We start from the raw sequence: 19,742 nt of genomic DNA, 5'->3' as shown, positions 1-19,742 counted from the left end.
TTTAACCCACATCATGCGTATGCAACAATCTTATTGATAATGTTGTCGATTGAGTTAGTGTCACAAGTTAACTCGAAACTAACTGAAAAAAAAGGCAATGCTTGATAAACAATTGGAGTGCATTTAATATTCCTCATATAATGTATTTACCTATTTCAATTTCCTTTTACTCACAATTTAAACTATTTTTTTTATTTTAATCTCATACATGTTGTATGTGTTATTATTTTTAATTTCAAATATTACTTTTCATTATTTATTTGTATGTTATTTGTAAATGCACTCATTCGCCCTAAATACGTGGTTTCCACCTACATACACCACTGATAAAATAAATCAACTTAATATATAGATGGGCTATTTAAAAGAAGAGAAAGTAACCAAAGCCCAAAAATATTGGTCTGCTTAATGGGCCGCGCCAAGAATTGGGCCGTTCTCCAAAGATGGGCCAAACGGTTATTGGACCTCCTCTTTACAGGGACTAAATAGCACTACTTCAAAATATTTAGGGACTTAAAATGAATATTCCCGGAAGCCAATATTTGGCTCAAATTCACGAGAGGTTGCAGAGGTTTTCATAAAGCGTGGGCCCACCACGATATTGCTTTTATTTTTTTTTTTTCTTTCTATCTTTGCTGTTATTTTTTGTTCTTTTTATTTCCTTTCTCTTCTCCTCTCTCAACGGAAAACCCTAGCCTCTCCTTTGTGCCGTCGGCGGCTCCGCCTCCTAAGCTCTAGAACCGCCGTTCGACCTTCCGGTGTCTTCTCCAACCGCGTTCACCGCCGTTTTCCTCTTCTCTTCTTTATTTTTTTGTTTTTAAAACCCCTGGCCGCAGCTTCACTGCCGCTGCTCTCCGACGTCGAATTGAGGCACCGCCGTCAGTGGCTTAGCCGCTGTACAACGCCGCCTCCGCCGTCCGTTCAGGCGCTATCCCTGCCGCTGGTGCCGTCGGTTTTAAAAGCCATCCCTTTTCACCTTTTGTTCTTCTTCTTCTTGGCTTCTCTGTTTTGGTTCCGACTTCTCCTTTGCTTGGCAGGTGTCTCTGGTTTGGATAAATATATCAAAATGATTAGACGGCATGAAAAAAAAATAAAAAATATATATCAATATGAAAAGCATGGGTATAGCACAAACATGTCAGAGTCTTAATAAAAAGAAATGATGATTTAGACAAATATTATATGATGTAAAAATAATACGCAACGAAAAAGAAAAAAAACAAATACACCTCCACGGTTTTAACCAAATATGAAAGAGCAGCAAAAGCGAATCAAAAAGGCCCCAACAAATAATAAAACAAAAACTGGAAAAAACCAGCAATAGCCGTCCACGTACCCAAATTTATTTTCGACGGTCATCTTTTTCTTCCCCCTTTGGCATTTGTCCCCACCAACTTTGATTTTGTCTCGATGCAAATGGGTTTTTGTCATAAGCTGGATTTGTGGGTGTTAGGGGCTCTGAACATGAATTTTTAAAAAAAATAAATAAAACTAATAAGAGATCAATGGTCAGAAAAGGGGCTAAGAATTCAGGCTTTTTAGCAACAAGGAGAGGCTAGGATTGCTCTCAAATCCAATGACATTACTCAAAAATACCCTTCCCTTATCTTATCATCTCCTCTCCATACCCTTATTCACTCTCTAAAAACACCATCCCTTTTCTTTCTTCTGCATATTTTCACTCATTACTCTCCTATCATCTTTACGTAAACCACATTATTTTGGACTTCAAATTAAGCTTTTCAGCTCCATTTTCATTCAAGTTTTTGAATTTGGGTTTTTATTATATCTGTAGCCTTTTCTTTTTCCATATAAGAAATGGCCCCAAGGTCAGGGAAAAGTAAGTCAAGTAAAGCAAAAGCTGAGAAGAAGAGGAAAGAGGAGAAAAGTAAGTATACTTTTTTTCCCTCACTTATGTACATTTAAAAAGAATAATAGATACTTTGAAATGCCCTTTTTTTCCCTTTTAATTTTGTTTATTGTTTTATTTTTCCAGTTGTTCCTTATGTTCTTGACATCACTGTCACTACTCCTTATGAAACTCAAGTTGTGCTCAAGGTAGTCATTTGCTTTCTACATTTTTCTGCATTTGTTTATTTCAAAAGAATCATAGCAAATTCTGAAATTCCAACTTTAAATTTTTTTAAAGAATGATTTTCATGAGTCTCCAATTCTAAAATATTGATTAATTTAGCTGAAATTACTGGAAATTGTTCTTTTTTGGGGGGTTCTTGAAGGGTATCTCCACTGACAGGATACTTGATGTAAGAAGGCTGTTGGCTTCTCATGTGGAGACATGTCACCTTACAAACTATTCTTTTGCTCATGAGGTGAGAGCAATCGAGTTTTTATTTTTTATTTTATAATTTTCTTATAATTTTTAAATTTTTTAACTCATTTTGTTTATGAAAAATAATGGTTAGGTCAAAGGGAAGAGATTGAGTGACAAAGTGGAAATGGTTACCTTGAAACCATGTTTGCTCAAAATGGTTGAAGGTAGGTTTTTTAGTTTAAGCCTCCTTAACCAAATCTCTAATTTTATGTTTTTAGTAGAAAAGTCCCCTTCTTTTGTTTTATTACTTGTCTCATATAATATATTAAACATACAAATTCTAAATTACTTATAAATCTTTCCAACTCTTAAATTTGTAATTAGAGGAGTTAAACAACTTTTTTTTTATCTTTGCCCTCTAACTTTTTCCAATTTTTATTTTGTCCCTCATTAACCGAAAGAAACTTGAAGGATTGGGTTTCTTCTTTATTATCTTCTTAGTTCTAATAATCAAACATTAATGAAAAGAGAATTTTGTTGTTGTTGTTGTTATTGTTATTGTTGGGTATTAGTAGTTAAATTATTTACATAAGAAAAGCAAAGAAAAAAAAAAACAAAATCTCGAATGGAACATTGCGGTTGACATAATATATAGTAACTTTTTCTTTAAAAAAAATACATTCATTAAAAATTGAAAAAAAAATCCAAAATTTATTTGGTTTTAATCAAAAGGAAATTAAAGATTAAGACAAATTATGAGTCATAATGAAATAATTATGTAACTTCCCAAACCCATTGATAATATCAATGAGTGAAGTGAAGAAGTTGTTTTTCTTATAGCCAAGAGATACCTTCAACTTCTTCAAAACAATTTATGATTTCGTTTTCCTTTAAATTCCAGAACAAAACACTTTAATAGTAAATAAATAAAAGTAAAATATTTCAATTTTAATGGATTAATTTACTTCCAAAATAATTGAAAGTAGATACCATTTGACATTTATTTTTATTTTCTTGGATTTTATGGAATTCTTATTCTTAATTGAATTTAAGTAGTTTTACAATATCATGAACCCGACTCACAAGTTTATTTATTATTTATTCATTGCTTAATTTAATTAAATTTGTTTTGGAAAACGAAATGTCTTCAATTGGAGTATAAAATGAAAAGAAAATAAGCCTTAAATCCAAATTTACTAGAATAAAATGAAATGATACTTTTTTTAGAAGAATAAAATAATACTTTTCTAGTATTAAAGTTTTTAATTAGACTTGACGTAGTGACAATGTTTAATGACATTTATTCCTGCTTCTTGTTGCTTTATGATTCTTTTCTTATTTTTAATGATATTTCGTTATTTCCTATAAAAACATTTATTAAAGTAAAAATTAACAAATATAATAAATAAAATAATATTGATATGTTAAAATTTCATTTTATTTGAAAATAAATATTATTTAAATCCATTCATTTTTAAATAACAATATACCCTTTTTTTCTCATTTATAATGAAGTTCGAGATGTTTTTCTGTTTTTTATATAAAAATGTTTTTCTACTTTTTTGTTTATATAAAATTATATAATTACATTTTAAATTTAATATTTTTTTTGGTCCAACAATTTACTCATTTGATACATTGGTAATAGAAAATTGTAATTCTACAAGTAGATTCAAATACTATATCTTTTTTTTTTAATTTAACTTTATTTTTCACTACATTTTGGTCACCCTCTAACTTGTGGAGTATAATAAAAAAATTTAATCTCAAAAACATGTATTTTCAAAAAAAAAAAAAAGGCGAAGTTAACACAAGCAGATATTTTTAATGAATAATTAATGCTTTCAAAACTAGATTGTTTTTTGAATATGTATAATTTTTTCAAGATAAAAATACAATCCAAAATTACCAGTAATTTGTGTGTAAGACTTAAATGCAGGTAGTAAAACTTGAAACCGTACACTCAAGGGTTTACTAACATTACTAAAACGACAAATATGTATAAAAATAAATGTTGATATATCTTTTATTTTATTGTAGTTGCTGCCTGTCTATTGACTCTAATACCGCTTAATTGGATTTTAAACACCACGTTTTACACGAGAAAACGAAATCGACTCTAACAATATGACATTGCCCAATAATTGTTCGGTAGTTACAATAATGCCACTTCGATGCAGAGAAGTATGCCGAGGAAGCTGAGGCGGTGGCTCACGTGCGCAGACTGGTAGATATTGTAGCATGCACCTCCAGGTTCTCGAGGCCTAAACGTCCCCGATCACAATCCTTATCAGCGCCGTCAGATTCAAAAGCCGAAAAGGTCAATAGGCCCAACAACAGCGCTCTTCCACCTGCGCCCTCGGATGGCGAAACGACGCCAATTCCGGAGAACTTGGACATGGCTGCCATTCATCCCACCCCGAAATTATCGGAATTTTACGATTTCTTCTCATTCTCTCACCTCTCTCCTCCCATTCTCAGTAAGTGCCATTTCTTCTTTTGAATAACGCAAAAATATTCCACCTGTTACTTAATTCGTTTTTTAAACTATACTTTGCTACTTAATTACATTTTAACAATGTTAAAATGGCAGGCATAAATGAAAAATAATTTTTTAAATATTTATAAATATTCAGAACCAACCTAGATAAATAGATTTCTAAATTTAAAAGAATCTAGATGCCATTTTATTTAGATTCATTTTAAACGTATTTTTTAATAATTTTATATATTTTAAATTTCATAATAATAATATGAAAATCTCAACTTTTAGAATATTTATTATTTTTTATAATTTTTAGGAAAATTCTCAAGTTATTTTTGGAATTTTTAGAATTTTCTTTAGTTTCTTAAATTTTTGATATTTTTAATAACCTTAAAAACTTTCGAGTATTTTTTTATTTTTTTTCATTTTTTTGAATAATTTTCCAGCTTCAAAAAAGTTTCTTTTATCTTCAATAAAGCTATCATCTTTGCTTTATTTTTGTTCGGACATTTTCTTGTTATCCCCCACTCTTTATATATATATGTGTACCAAATTAAGGGTGAGTTTGGATGGGTGGTGCGTTTACCTGCGGTTAGTGTAAAAATAGCGGTGGCGGTGAGATTAGATACTGTAGCGTGAGATAAAAAGTAAATTAAACGCATTGCACCGCACCGCACTGCATCCAATCGCCCATCCAAACCCACCCTAAATGCGGTTCACTTTCTTTTTATATGTTTTCTACTTTGTTTATGTTTCAATAAGGTAGGTTACTTTAATAATTTGTTTTTGACTTTTTAATAAATTTGGTTGAAATAAATTCTTGATTTTAATACATTACCAAAAGTTTTGTGAAAATGTTTTGAATTTTTTAAATTCTTACTATTTATATATTTCGGTATTCATATAATAATTTTTTTTATAAAAAATAAAAATATATAAAATTATTTAAAAAGGTACTCGAGAATGAATTTGAGCAACAAAATGTCCAAGTTCTTCTGAATGTGAAATAACTTTTTTACATAAATTTATATATTGTAAAAAAAATATTAATATTTGTCACATGTTGCCACATTTCATCTATTATTGATTGTTATTATTATATCATCACATCCTAACAATTTTACAACATGAGTACTAAAATATCTGATAGATTTTAAATTTAAACAGTAATTAAATTAAAAAATTAAATATCGAATAACAAATTTAAGAGTAAAATATATATTAACTTTTTTAAATAAATATCTCTTTTGTTTCTGTTTTCTTGCCTGACAATCGAGCTTTTTAGTTTTCGGTAACGGGTACACATTTTAAAATGGATTTTTACGGTTTCTTTAATCATAAATTTAATGCAATTCAAATTTATTCGGTATTCTGACCCAAGAAAAAACCTTTATTTGGTATATTAATTAACTTCAACGAGGTGGCTAGTTTGAAAGTGAAATTATGCCTGCACATTTCATGTTTAATGGATGTTAAAATTTAATCACAACTTCATATAAATTAAGATAATAATAAAAGTTAAAAACTTCATTTTTAAATATAATAATCTAGAAATTCTAGTATTTGCTTTTGTTCTCGGTCACACTTTTAATTTATTATAAATAAGAATTTTGTTTTGGTGAAATTTTTTTAAATTAAATTATTTCAGTCTTTCTATCCCATTAAATTGGTCTTTTTAATAAGACAGTAAGAGTATCTTACAAGCCAAATAACACCAAATTAATTAATAAAATTTCAAATAAAATTGTTTTTAAAACTCAAGCGATATTATTTTAATAAATATAAAATTGAGTGAATTTATGTATATTTTACAACTTTAAGTAGGAGCAAATTATTACCATACAAGATGATAATACTTGATTTCAAAGCAAAACCACGAATAAATCTTCGCCATTCTATTTTTTTATTCTTTTTAAAATTTAGAATTTTTTAAGATTTAAGATTTAAGATTTGAATCCTTACAAAAATATACACTTTATTTAATTTGGGTGATGGAAAAAAAATAGTGAAAGGGAAATGATTAATTGACCTATTTGACTATTAATGGTGTTGACACCATTGAAGAATAATGCTGAAGTAGCTTTTATTTGGAATAATAAATATAACTAGCAATATTTTGGCTTAAACAAAGTTATTCATATTTTTACTTACAAAATATCAATATCTTTTAATACACTATTATTTGTTAAAAAAAAAAATTTTAAAAACTCAGCCACGGGCGTGCCAAATTATTATAGATGTTTGCAGAGGTGCCAATCATCTGCTTGGGATGAATAAAATCAACAGTATGTATTCATTTCATCTAAATTTCATGATTTACAATGCTTGGCACCTGAAAAGGTATTAGTTCCATAATGCTCAACTTCATTTGCAAAATGAAACAAAATTTATTTATGAAAAGATCAATACCCATAGTTTGTAAAAAGGAAAGAAACTGGAATTTGTGGATGCTGTTTCAGAAATAAATTTATGAAACATAAGAAATTTCATTTGGGAGACAGAAAATAAATATAATTCTCTAAATCAAGAAAGAAATTCTGAGCATTGTGCATGGTTATTTGCTTGCCACTAGTGTAGTGGTAAATGGCTTGCATTTTTTTAAGCAATTGAAAGACGTAACCCCCCCCCCCCAAAAAAAAAAAACATTTAATCAAGTTGCTTTGGTTAGATTGTTATTTACTAATTTTGGATTTTGCAGATTTGAGGAAATGTGACCCCAAGGATGTAGAAGGGTGGCGTGACGGTGACTATTTTGTAATGCAGGTATGTTCTCACTCTCCATCTTAATAAATCTTCTTGATGATCGCTTCCTATAGAACCAAAAATTGTTGATGCAATTTTATCCCATATATTGTTTGAGGCCTTACTTCATGTCACCGTGATCACTGTGAAAATGCTATTTCTTGTTTGTCTTTTGCTAATTGGAGCTCGTTTTCTCCAATGTTGTTACTTTGACCTCTTAAACCATTGATAAGATGATTCATCATACTTTAATTTTGTTTCTCTTCTTGTATTTTTTTAACCACCTTTCCATTTCCATGTATGGTTGATCTCAAAATTTCATTAGATAAAAATCTGCAACGGGAAGTTGATACAAGTGGTTGCATCAGTAAAAGGGTTTTTCACTGTTGGAAAGCACTTCTTCCAGAGCCACTCTTTGTTAGATCTTTTGCAAAACCTCAGTCAAGCCTTTGCCAATGTAAGCATTGTTTGTCGTTAATTACTTAGCTTCCATGAACATTGCACTTATGTTGATTTGAACCCTTTATCGCGTTGGATATGCCACAAAAAACCTCCTTGCTTTATCTTGATTGCAAAATTTTAATAAATATTGATAAGCAACATTTTACTTTTTAACTTTTTACCTAAGATGTTCTGCAAGTCTATTACCCAACCTACCCCTTCTTTCTAGAGGGAACAAGAAAATGTTGGTTGTGTTTGTGTTACATCTCGAGAGTATACTTTAAATGCAAAAGGACATCGAGGAAAGAAAAACAATTTTCTTCTTTGTCAAGTTAGCCACAAGGATCGATGTCACCAATGTGCTGCTCTGCAGTATTTGACTTTGCCTTATCCCTTAGAAAAGCTTAAGCCAACAGCGGCTTCGAATGGTTAAAGCTTGCCTTTGACTGTGGATTGCTATGAGTGAGATTTAGGCCTATCAGTTTACACGCAGGCTTGTGGTGGTGCTAGAATTTAACAACTCTATTTGTGCTGGGTTCGGTTTAGGTGATTAAGTTTCAGATAGATTTCCAATGGACCAAAATTTGATCCAACCTGATCCATTGGCATCTTTAATTCTCCACTGCTGAACCGTGTTTTTGTTGACTATTCATGTCAATACAAAGACTAGTGTTTACCATGTTGAGTGTAGCTTTTCTTGCTCTGTAAAATTTGGATCAACCTTGTTCAAATAATGTAACAAATCTGAAGACTGACATGTCAAAAGTTTGTTGTGGCATGACATGACTTTTGTTGTAGCTATCATCTCTCGCTTATTTATTTGTCTTTTATGTTGTAACTTATTCTTGCTTGTGCTTGATGCAGGCATATGAATCCCTTATGAAGGCATTTGTAGGACACAATAAGGTGACATTTTCTTAATTTGCTTCATAGGTTATTTTACCTTGCGAACCATGACATCACGAAAAGCAATTCTGAAAGCTCTTATGCTTTTTTTCCCTCCAGTTTGGTAATCTTCCCTATGGATTTCGGGCAAATACATGGCTTGTCCCTCCCCCTGTTGCTGAGTGTCCAGCAAACTTCCCCTCTTTCCCATCAGAAGATGAAGAATGGGGTGGTAATGGTGGAGGTCAGGGAAGAAATGGTGAATATGATCTTCGGCCATGGGCTACAGATTTTTCAATTTTAGCCAGCCTTCCTTGCAAAACCGAAGAGGAGAGGATTATTCGAGACCGCAAGGCCTTTTTGCTCCATAGCCAGTTTATTGATGTCTCAATCTTTAAAGCTGTTGCTGCAATACAACATGTCATGAATTCCAGATTAAATGTCAAGGGCCATCCAGACTCCGTCCTTCATGAGGATCGCACAGGTGACTTGTCCATTTTAGTAAAACATGACTCGGAAGATGTGAAACTTGAGTGTGGGGTAAAGGTTGCTGGCCATCAATCATCTGACATGACTACCAATGAAATTGCTCGAAGGAATTTACTTAAAGGGATAACTGCAGATGAGAATGTAGTTGTTCATGTAAGTCCACAATCTCCTCTTCTCTTCTTAGGCATCTTATATCATCCTAATTTTTTCTTTTCTTTTATTGTAATGAATTTTATTTGCTTCCTAAGAATGTGCGTGCCCTATAGCTTTTCATCTTTCCCTGTCCCTCCTGTCCTCTCTCTTTTTTTTTCTGTATACATGATGCATGTGCTTTATTTGGCTGCTGCTTTGTCATCATTGTATTTTGTTTCCTTTTTTACTTCTTATGTATCTTCTAAAACTTCAAACAGTATCTGATTTGTCACCTGAGACTCACATGGATCACTTTCTTTTTCATCTATGCATACCGGCCTTTATACCCATGCTCATTTGTCTGAAGTCTTTCTGTGTAGTTTGGTGGTCTTTATCACGTATGACCAAACCTTGTCAATTTCTCGATTATGCATAATGCTAGAAGTTTTCCACTAAAAAATCCTTTTCAAAAGCTTATTGTTTGTTTGGCTAATCAACATGGTAATCATCTCACAGGATACTTCTGCATTGGGCACTGTCATTGTTAGACATTGTGGGTACACTGCAATTGTAAGTGTTGTTGGTGATGTGAAGAAGGAAAAATCTGGTGCTCCGGATATTGAAATTGATGATCAACCAGATGGAGGAGCGAATGTTCTTAATATTAACAGGTCTGAATTGTTTGATGATGCTCTCATTTTGATATCATGCATATAACACACACGTTGGGCCCTCCGGTAGGGCTTAACTCATGAAGTTAAGTAGTTATCTGCATTATATCAAATCATATTATAATTTTTACCATCCATTCTGTTTAACCTAGAACTACTCAATCAACTAAGGGAGAAGATAATTAAATAGGATATGGATTGATCTTCTGAAGTGAGTGAAGTCTTATACGTGAAATTGAGAGTTTGATGAATGGACCAAAGAAAATATGAAATTGAGTGCCAGGCCGTCAGCTAGAGACATCTCTCATATGCTGAGTGGTATTATAATACGTCTATTAGGTTATGAATGAGGCTTTCTAATTTGAGCTTTTCATCAATTGCCAAATGGTTTTGAGGTGGATGCTTAACTAATACGTCATGAGTACGGGTTATTTCTTCCCCGTTTTTCATGTGTTATTTTATTCCCTACATTGGGCTTTTCTGTGAGTGAGAGTGTTAATTTCACATCAGTTGAAGGTTTTGTTGTGGTCTTATTTTGAAGGTCTCTTCTGCAACTGGCATTTGGTTTTAGATTCAATGCAAATAATTACTACTTACAGTTTGTCCTAATAAATTACTAGGAATAAGAATTGTTTCATGCTTACTAATAATATTCAATGATTTTACTTTGTTCTACCTGAAAACAGTATTGAATTTATTGCAGCCTAAGGGTTTTACTTCACAAATCCAGCCCTGCGGAAGTAACTGGTGGAGGACAGTCAAATCAGTCCAACTTGATTGATTCCAAATCTTCTAGATGTCTTGTTCAGCGAGTAATTAAAGAGAACTTGACAAAATTAGAGGAGAATTTAGCTGCCCCTGAAAGGACTATTAGATGGGAACTTGGTTCTTGTTGGGTGCAGTATCTACAAAAGCAGGAAACTTCAACAGATGCTACTTCAAAAGGACCTGCAAATGATCAGGAGGCTGAAGCTGCTGTCAAAGGTCTTGGAAAGCAGTTTAAATTTTTAAAGAAAAGGGACAAAAAACCAAGTAATATCAGTAGCACAGTTGAGAAGGAAGACAATGATTCTGAGTTATGCAGTGAGGATGTGAAGTCTAATCTAGGACAGGAAAGCAACGTTGAGTTGAGCAGTGAGATGGAATTGAAGCACCTAATTTCTAAAGAAGCCTTCTCACGTCTTGAAGAAAGTGGAACTGGTCTTCACTTAAAGGTTTCCTTCTCTCACTCTTCCTTTTTAACCTACATTTACTTTTTTTTACACTTAAGTTTGGCATTGATTTTCTATGCCATAGATTCGTGTGCCTGACTGTGCTTCAAGCTATCTATCTTTATAACTACTAATTTTCTTGTTGTAAGTTTTTTATTGTTATATTTTGAACTCACTCTTTTAAGTTTGCTGTTCGCAACAGTCAGCTGAGGAGCTTATTAAGATGGCATGCGAGTATTATGATGACATTGCTTTACCAAAGCTGGTACCATTCAATAGCCCAAGCTATTATCTTTTAAGACATACTTTTTGGGTTTAATGCACAGTTCATGGACAAACTTTTTACTTCATTAGGTAACAGATTTTGGATCGCTTGAACTTTCTCCTGTTGATGGTCGTACGCTAACTGACTTCATGCATTTAAGGGGATTACAGATGCACTCTTTGGGTCGTGTGGTGAGGAAACTCTCAAAAAAATCGGTCCTCTTGAATCCTTTTGTGAAAGTGATTATTGGTTATCTTAAATCCTTTCTTATTGGCACTAGGATAGTTTTCAAGTAATACTCTCTGACTTCCTAATAAATGTAGTTTTATTCATGAAAAATTACATAAAGTACATGCTTAGAAGTACGGTTTCTTGTTTTTGTTTACTCTTATTATCATTGTACAAGTCAGGTTGAACTTTCTGAGAAGCTTCCTCACATACAATCACTTTGCATCCATGAGATGATTACTCGAGCTTTCAAGCAAGTAGTGAAAGCAGTTGTGGCATCAGTTGAGAAAATTGAGGATTTACCTGTGGTTATAGCTTCAACCCTGAATTTCTTACTTGGAAGTTGCGAAGTGGATGTTAATGCCCCAAGTGCAAATGATGACTATTTACTCAAACTGACGTGGTTAAGAAAGTTTCTTGCAGCAAAATTCGATTGGAAACTGAAAGATGAATTCCAACATTTAAGGAAACTTTCTGTTCTTCGCGGACTTTGCTATAAGGTACTATTTCTTGTTGATTTCTTTCAGCTGCTGAGTTCATCAGATGACAGAAGCTGAGTTTTACTTATATTTTTCCCAGATTGGTCTAGAGTTGGTTCCTAGAGATTATGATATGGAATGCCAAGAACCGTTCAGAAGTTGTGATATTATTAGCATGTATCCTATTTGTAAGGTGGATCTCTTTTTCATTACTTTCCTATTATAGCTATACTCATATCTATATCCATATATGTGTATTTTGTTTCAAGATTGTTATTATCTAAATGGACCAGCTTGTTATGGATTCACCATAACCAAACTCTGCCTGTAATGATTTACAGCATGTAGGATGCTCTTCTGCTGATGGCCGAACATTGTTGGAGTCATCCAAGATTGCTCTTGACAAAGGAAAACTAGAGGATGCGGTTAACTATGGGACAAAGGTATTTACCCATACAGTTAGAATTTGCATTTATTTATGCCCTATGTTTGGTGAAGGGTAAGAGAAAGTGATATAATTTTTATATTCTTTTCTTTTATATTTTCTCATTTGGTTAAATATTTGAGGAAAGCAATTGAAACAAAAAAGATATATAAAAATTATATCACTTTCTCTAACGGAGTTGGTGTCATATCTAATCAATAACTGATCCCCTCACTATTCCTATTTTTCTCTTATTTTTATTGAAATGACTTATCTCCTTTCCGTGCTTTTTATATATTAATTAGTTAAGCTTACAGTTAATGTTTAACCTTTTCTTTTCCTTCTGTTAATTAACCACGGATAGAGCGAATGCGACAAATTTGTAGTATGTAAATGTTAGCATGCATTTTAACTAATTACATCAAGCAACAGAGGAAATGATGAAAAAGAACAAAGTAGCCTTTTTCCTTCTCATTCCTCCCTTTATTTCCTCTTCCTTTATGAAGGGATGCAACGTTACTAAATAGAACTTCAATTGGTCTCATGTTATGTGATACTTGCTTTTCAAGGCATTGGCAAAGATGATAGCTGTATGCGGTCCTTATCATCGAACTACTGCGAGTGCTTACAGTCTTCTTGCTGTTGTTCTCTACCATACTGGAGATTTCAATCAGGTATCAAAACCCTCTGCTATATTTCAGATTAAGATGTATGAAAATGAATTCACCTCTCAGTCTCCGAGATACTGTTTACTTAGCAAGCTAAGGATTCAGATAATATATTATCATGTTATCTGAAAATAATATTTTTCTATCAAATTTAACTTAACTGGGCATAATGGGAAATATTTCTAATGTAAATTGTTTCTTGCTGTTTAGGCAGCCGTATATCAACAGAAAGCTTTGGATATTAATGAGAGGGAGCTCGGTCTTGACCATCCAGATACCATGAAAAGCTATGGGGATCTTTCTGTATTCTATTATCGGCTCCAACACATGGAAATGGCTTTGAAGTGAGTCGGGATCTTTTGTGGTTTAGATTGCATTTAATTTGCTAAAAGGCTCACGGCTGCAGTCTCGAGCTGCTAAGAGTGATGCCCTTTTCTTTCTTGATGATGATATACTCTTGTGGAGTATGTGTTGTTTATTTTGCTTTCGATTCTTACACTCTTGACAAACTTATTACATTTTTCGCAGATATGTAAACCGTGCCTTATTCCTTCTTCATTTTACTTGTGGATTGTCTCACCCTAACACTGCCGCAACATATATAAATGTGGCTATGATGGAAGAAGGCATGGGAAACGTTCATGTTGCTCTTAGATATCTACATGAAGCTCTTAAGTGCAACCAGAGACTGCTAGGAGCTGATCACATACAGGTCTGTCTCATCTTTGTTGTTTGTTCAATGAGATCATACATACTTGTCTAATTTTCCCATAGTTGGATCTTCTTTTTTTTTTGATTTCCTCCCATGACAGACTGCCGCAAGCTATCATGCTATTGCCATTGCTCTTTCATTGATGGAAGCTTATTCATTAAGTGTGCAACATGAGCAAACTACACTCAAGATACTTCAAGCAAAACTCGGACCAGATGACCTTCGTACCCAGGTAAATACGCCGGTCATGACTGTCTATACCACTTGGCTAGGCAATTTTATGCTTCTTTGTGCATTCTGTTAGATGAGGGTTCTACTGAGATCAGAAACCGAAAAGATTGAAGCACTTTTTGTTGGCTGATTAACATTATTAAACTGTTTATGAACTGCTTTCCTTTTGCAGGATGCTGCTGCCTGGCTTGAATATTTTGAATCAAAAGCTCTAGAACAGCAAGAAGCGGCACGAACTGGAACTCCGAAGCCAGATGCATCAATTGCAAGCAAAGGTCATCTTAGGTATTAATATGGTATATCCAAATTACTAGTTATTCAATTATACCATCATTTCTTGCAGCACCAAAACCTGTGACCATTTGTTGTAGTGTATCAGATCTCCTCGATTACATTAGTCCTGATCAAGGTTCTAAAGGAAACGATGTGCAGAGGAAGCAGCGGCGTTCCAAGGTACTTGATGATTTCAGACCATGTTTCACATAACTCTTAAAAAACAATCATGATATCATCTATGATTTTGTTTCAGCTTATGTAATGTGACCCTCCACTTATAACAACACAAAACACCATTTCTCTATGTTACTTGAACTTGGTGTGAGTGTCAGATACATGTATATATTCGACACGAGTATGTTCAGTTTTTCCCCTTACCCAAGTCGAACATGAGTACTTGAAAGAAAAATTAAGAGTTGAATCAACATGGCTATTTTTAACTCCAAATTAAGATATTACAGTTTTGAGCTGCTAACATAAAAATGTTCCCTTGTCACAAATTCAATGAGACCATTGTTTTAAAAAATCTCCAAGAGCAAACAACAAACTCTGTTTAGCTTGACCATTCTTTAATGACCATCAAAACTTTGTTGACTGAAGATGAGGTTGCCTTTGAAGTTTTCAAAAACTTTCTTGTTCTAATCTCTCTTATTAGTATATCCTTCTAAATTGGCTCACTTGCTTATCTTGATGTTCCACGCAGACCCAGTCATTACTATAGATACGGATTTCTATTATCTCATTGTTCTTTATGCTGCTTGACATATAACATTGACATTTTTTTTTTCCAACTTGGCAGGTGTTACAGATTAGTGATAAAACCCATGATACACATCACAACTTACAAACAGATGGTGCTGTGTTTATTGATGCAACAGATAAAGCTACAGCAACTGTGGATATTAATGAAATAGGTACCCTGACTTCTATTCATCCCGAAGAACCAGAGGAAACCGATAATATTTCTAGTATTGAGGCAACTGTTACAACTGAAGTTGTTGAAGATACAACTTTAGATGAAGGGTGGCAAGAAGCCAATTCGAAAGGTCGGTCAGGAAATGCCACTGGAAAGAAGTATGGAAGGAAGAAACCAGTTTTTGCAAAGCTAAAGGTGAATGGTTGTGAATATTCAAATGGTAGAGAGAGTGGGAGTAGGCGAGACATTATCTCACCAGCAGGAAAAACTGCCCCGAAGAACATTATACGGGAAATGCAAACAGTAAAGCAATCCAAGTCTTCCAGCTTGAATCCTAGAGGGACTTCAATTGGTTTACCTGCTTCTGTTTCCAGAGGTTCCTCCCCTTCAGCAAATCTTAGTGCCATTGCTTCAAAATCACTTTCTTACAAAGAAGTAGCTGCGGCACCTCCAGGTACAGTTCTAAAGCCATTACCGGAACCAAGTGAGGGAAAAATGGAACAGTCAATGTGCGCTGAGACAGCAAATGTAGAGCATGGGAACAACATCTCTGTTGTCGATGATGTAGTGGATGACAATGGTGAAACTGAAGGAACTCATGATACAGAAAGTCAGTCGGAAGAAACTGCTCCTGAAATTGATAAGGTGTCTTCTTGTAGTCAGGAAAAAGGTTTAGAAGCAAAGCGGAGTAAGCTATCGGCATCAGCTGAACCATTCAATCCCGGAGCACTCTATCACCCTTTAAACTCAGTTTCTGTTACATGTGTTTATGATGTAACAGCTAGTCAAGGCATGCTTGTTGAGCCTGTTGTACCTCCAGTTGCTGCTCGAGTTCCTTGCGGGCCAAGGTCGCCATTGTTTTACAGAAACAATAATTCTTACGGTAGCTTTCTTAGATACCAAACTCCTATTTTGGAACAAAATGGATTTGGATCTCCGAGAGTTATGAACCCTCATGCACCTGAGTTCGTTCCAAGCAAAATTTGGCAAATGACTGGAACTGGTGATTTGAGTGGCTCTGAAGAAGCTATGAACACAGAAGTGAAGGAAGTTGATAAGAAGTTGAGTAGGGAAGTTAACGGTTCTAATCCAAAAAAGAGCAGCGCAGAGGAGAAATCCGAGCTGGCAAGGCAGATTTTGCTTAGCTTCATTGTCCGGTCCGCCAAGCAGAACATGGATGGTGAATGTGAGGCTTTAATCAATGACAAAAGGCTCAACCATTCCCAAAACTTTTCGGATGCAGTTACAAGCGACACTGCAATAATAAAAATTCTATATGGGAATGAAGGAAAGGACTTGGATTCTCAATCCAGTAGCAATGAAGAACCAAAAGCGTTGGATATAAATAATAAGAAACCCGGAGATGGCGAAGGATTTACAGTTGTAAAGAAACGGCGGAAAAACAGGCAGCAGCTTACTAATGGAGTCACTGGGCTATATAATCAGCAATCCATATCTGCTTCTGTAAGGTGAAGAAATAACCTTAGGAAAATAACAGTGTAAGTGTCATCATGTTCCATTTCCAGTTTTATTTATTATCATATCCTTGCTTCCATATTAACAAAGCAATTTAGAGTGAAACCTGGTTCTTTAGTTCCTACTTATTTTGAGAACAGCTTGGTGTTATGCTAATAATCTCTGCAAATTGGTTCTCTTGTTTAGAGATTTTGTTTGATCAATAAAACGACCAATTCGTAATTTTCATATTTTAATTTTTATTTTTGGGGATTTTTGTAGTTTTATGGAAACACTGTGTCCGACAATGAACAAATTTACAACATATATGTTCCCATAACTGTTATAGCTAATATTTAGATTTTAAATTTTTTGATTTGAAATCGATGATTTTCATATTTATGATTTGATTTAAAAGTGTAAAAAGGACTTGATTTAAAAAAAAAAGAGATTAAGCTCGTTTTTTTTTACACTTAATAATATTCAAAATGCATTAAAAACGTTTTCAAATTTTTTCAAAAAAAGATAAAACAATTAAGCCTCAGTTTTTTTTTGTCCTCATTAGAAGTGTTCATGGGCCGGGCAGCCCGGCCCGATGGCCCGCCCGAATTATGAGAGGGTTCAGGTAAAATTATAGGCTCGAAATATGGGTTTGGGCAAAAAAACAAGGCTTGTTTAGAAAACGGGTCGGGCCTCGGGCACAAATTTTTTGGCCCGGCCCGGCCCGGCCCGAATATAATAAATATTTATTATTTTTATTTTTTTAATTTTAAAATATTTTTAAAATACTTTTTTTATTTTTAAAATAAATTTTTGGTGTTTATTAAAAAAATGGGTCAGGCCGGGCCGGGCTCGAGCTCGGGAATTTTGGGCCGAATTTTTTTCTGGGCCCAGCCCGAACCCGGCCCATGAGCACCTCTAGTCCTCATACAACCAGAGCATAATATGCAGAAAAAAATATAAAAAAATACAAATAAATAAAAATAATAAAAATTATTAAATTTTAATAAAAATATAAAAAAATTTATAAAACTTTATAAAGTCGTAAGAAAATTATAAAAAATTGTAAAGAAATATAAAATTTGTAAAAGAATTATAAAAATTATCGTACTAAAAGAATAATTTTATAATTTTTCTATAACTTCTATTGAATTTTATTTTTTTATTATCATTTTTCATCACGTCACATTGTGTTGTGACACGTGATGGCTTTAATTGAAAAAAACTAGGGGTCATTAAAGTGTTAAAGTTAATGGTTAAAGAGCTTTTTTATGCAATTTATAATTTTTATTATTTTTATAAAATTTACAATTTTTTATATTTTTATGATTTATATATATATTTTAATTTCTAATAAAATTTAAATAATTTTATATTTTTATTGAAATTTAATAATTTTTTATATTTTTATTTTTTATATTTTTTTTCGCATGTCACACTGTGGTTGTGACATGTGGTGGCATTAACTGAAAAAAATTAAAGACAGTTAACTTTAATGGTCAATTGTTAAAGTACCCAATTGAGTGCAAAAAAAAAAGAAGGGACTTAATTGCTTTTTTTGAAAAAGTTTGAGGGACGTTTTAATGCATTTTGGCAGTTCAAGTACCCAATTAAGTAAAAAAAGTGGGTATTAATTGCTTTTTTTGAAAAAAATTGAGGACCTTTTAGATGCATTTTGAAAACTCAAGTACTTGATTGAGTGCCACAAAAAAAGTTGGAGCTTAATTGTTTTTCTTTTTAAAGTTTGAGGGCTTTTTACACCTTTAAGCCTTATGATTTTTAGATTCTTTATTTTGGAATTAAAAAATTTAAATTCTAAATTTAAAATCCATTCAAATTCATTATTTGGATAATTCAAGTTTAAATTTTTTATTTCAAATTTCACCTAATTTTAAGATTTTAACAACTTTTATAGAAATAGTTTTTTTTCTATAAATTGTAAAAAAAAAACTACAATAAAGATAATATATATAAAATGAATCTCATGTCCAAGCATAAAACTCATCACCAAATTAAGATTTGAATTTTGAAGCACTTCAAAATTTTAAATTACTTGAATTACAAAAGATATCTTTTGTAATTAATACTAATTCATGGTTTGTTATAAATCTGATTTATAAAAAAAAATCTAAAATCTACAAAATATTATACGTACTTATAAGTTTTAATTCTCATTGAGATAAAATAAATAGAGCAGAATAGGTTCATCTTTCATAACTAATACACTCCATGCTTTTTGTGAATGTGTTCCAATCATTAAGAAAAAGTTGTAAACCTCCATGATTCAATCACATCAAGAAAAATGCAACCAAAAAGCACTCTTGGCATGGATATGAATTTTATATACCAAGGAAAAATAATCTACAATCTTTTCACAAAGCTACAATAGTAAAGAACATGTATACAAAGCACAACATGTGAAAAGATCAACCAACATTTCTCCGGGTCAAGCAAAGTACATGAATCTTTCCAAACAAAGATAAGATGTAGAGCAATAGGGCAAAATTCAATGCAAAAGTCATCATCTATACCAACAGAACAAAAATACAGATTGAACACAATAATAAAATGCAGCAACCACCCCACAATTATTTAATCAATTCGTATAAATCTAATTTGATTTATATCCCTAAAATTATAGGCTTCTAAAAACAACTTAAAAATTTGTTTGTCTTAGCTGTGGGAAGAGTTGTCGGCACAACGAATGACACAACTACAAGAAAAGAGCAATATAAGAAATGTTTATGCTCTTCGGATTTA

General features: G+C 32.8%; 1 protein-coding gene across 4 annotated transcripts; it reads left to right on the top strand.

Moving 5' to 3' along the window:
* The first annotated feature begins 236 nt into the window (after positions 1-236).
* LOC107962950 (protein TSS) lies at positions 237-17,225 on the top strand. Of its 4 annotated transcripts, none has more exons than XM_016899531.2 (23): positions 237-1,888; positions 1,997-2,058; positions 2,238-2,330; positions 2,424-2,496; positions 4,453-4,752; positions 7,456-7,520; positions 7,825-7,956; positions 8,805-8,846; positions 8,946-9,467; positions 9,963-10,117; positions 10,821-11,331; positions 11,531-11,593; positions 11,683-11,784; positions 12,004-12,321; positions 12,401-12,493; positions 12,642-12,743; positions 13,294-13,398; positions 13,603-13,736; positions 13,921-14,104; positions 14,205-14,336; positions 14,508-14,620; positions 14,707-14,788; positions 15,411-17,225. In XM_016899531.2, the coding sequence occupies exons 1-23, from the start codon at positions 1,819-1,821 to the stop codon at positions 16,998-17,000; spliced, it is 5,043 nt and encodes a 1,680-aa protein (XP_016755020.1). In that variant the 5' UTR covers positions 237-1,818; the 3' UTR covers positions 17,001-17,225. The 4 variants fall into 4 exon arrangements, with proteins under 4 accessions (XP_016755020.1, XP_016755019.1, XP_016755018.1 ...); XM_016899530.2 differs by having other exon boundaries at positions 11,683-11,832; XM_016899529.2 differs by having other exon boundaries at positions 11,683-11,885; positions 12,000-12,321.
* The last annotated feature ends 2,517 nt before the right edge of the window (positions 17,226-19,742 follow it).

The sequence above is a fragment of the Gossypium hirsutum genome, chromosome D06, assembly GCF_007990345.1.
Source record: "Gossypium hirsutum isolate 1008001.06 chromosome D06, Gossypium_hirsutum_v2.1, whole genome shotgun sequence".
Classification (NCBI taxonomy): Eukaryota; Viridiplantae; Streptophyta; class Magnoliopsida; order Malvales; family Malvaceae; genus Gossypium; species Gossypium hirsutum.
Note: the sequence above shows the minus strand (reverse complement) of the source record. Positions and strands in the feature narration are given on the sequence as shown.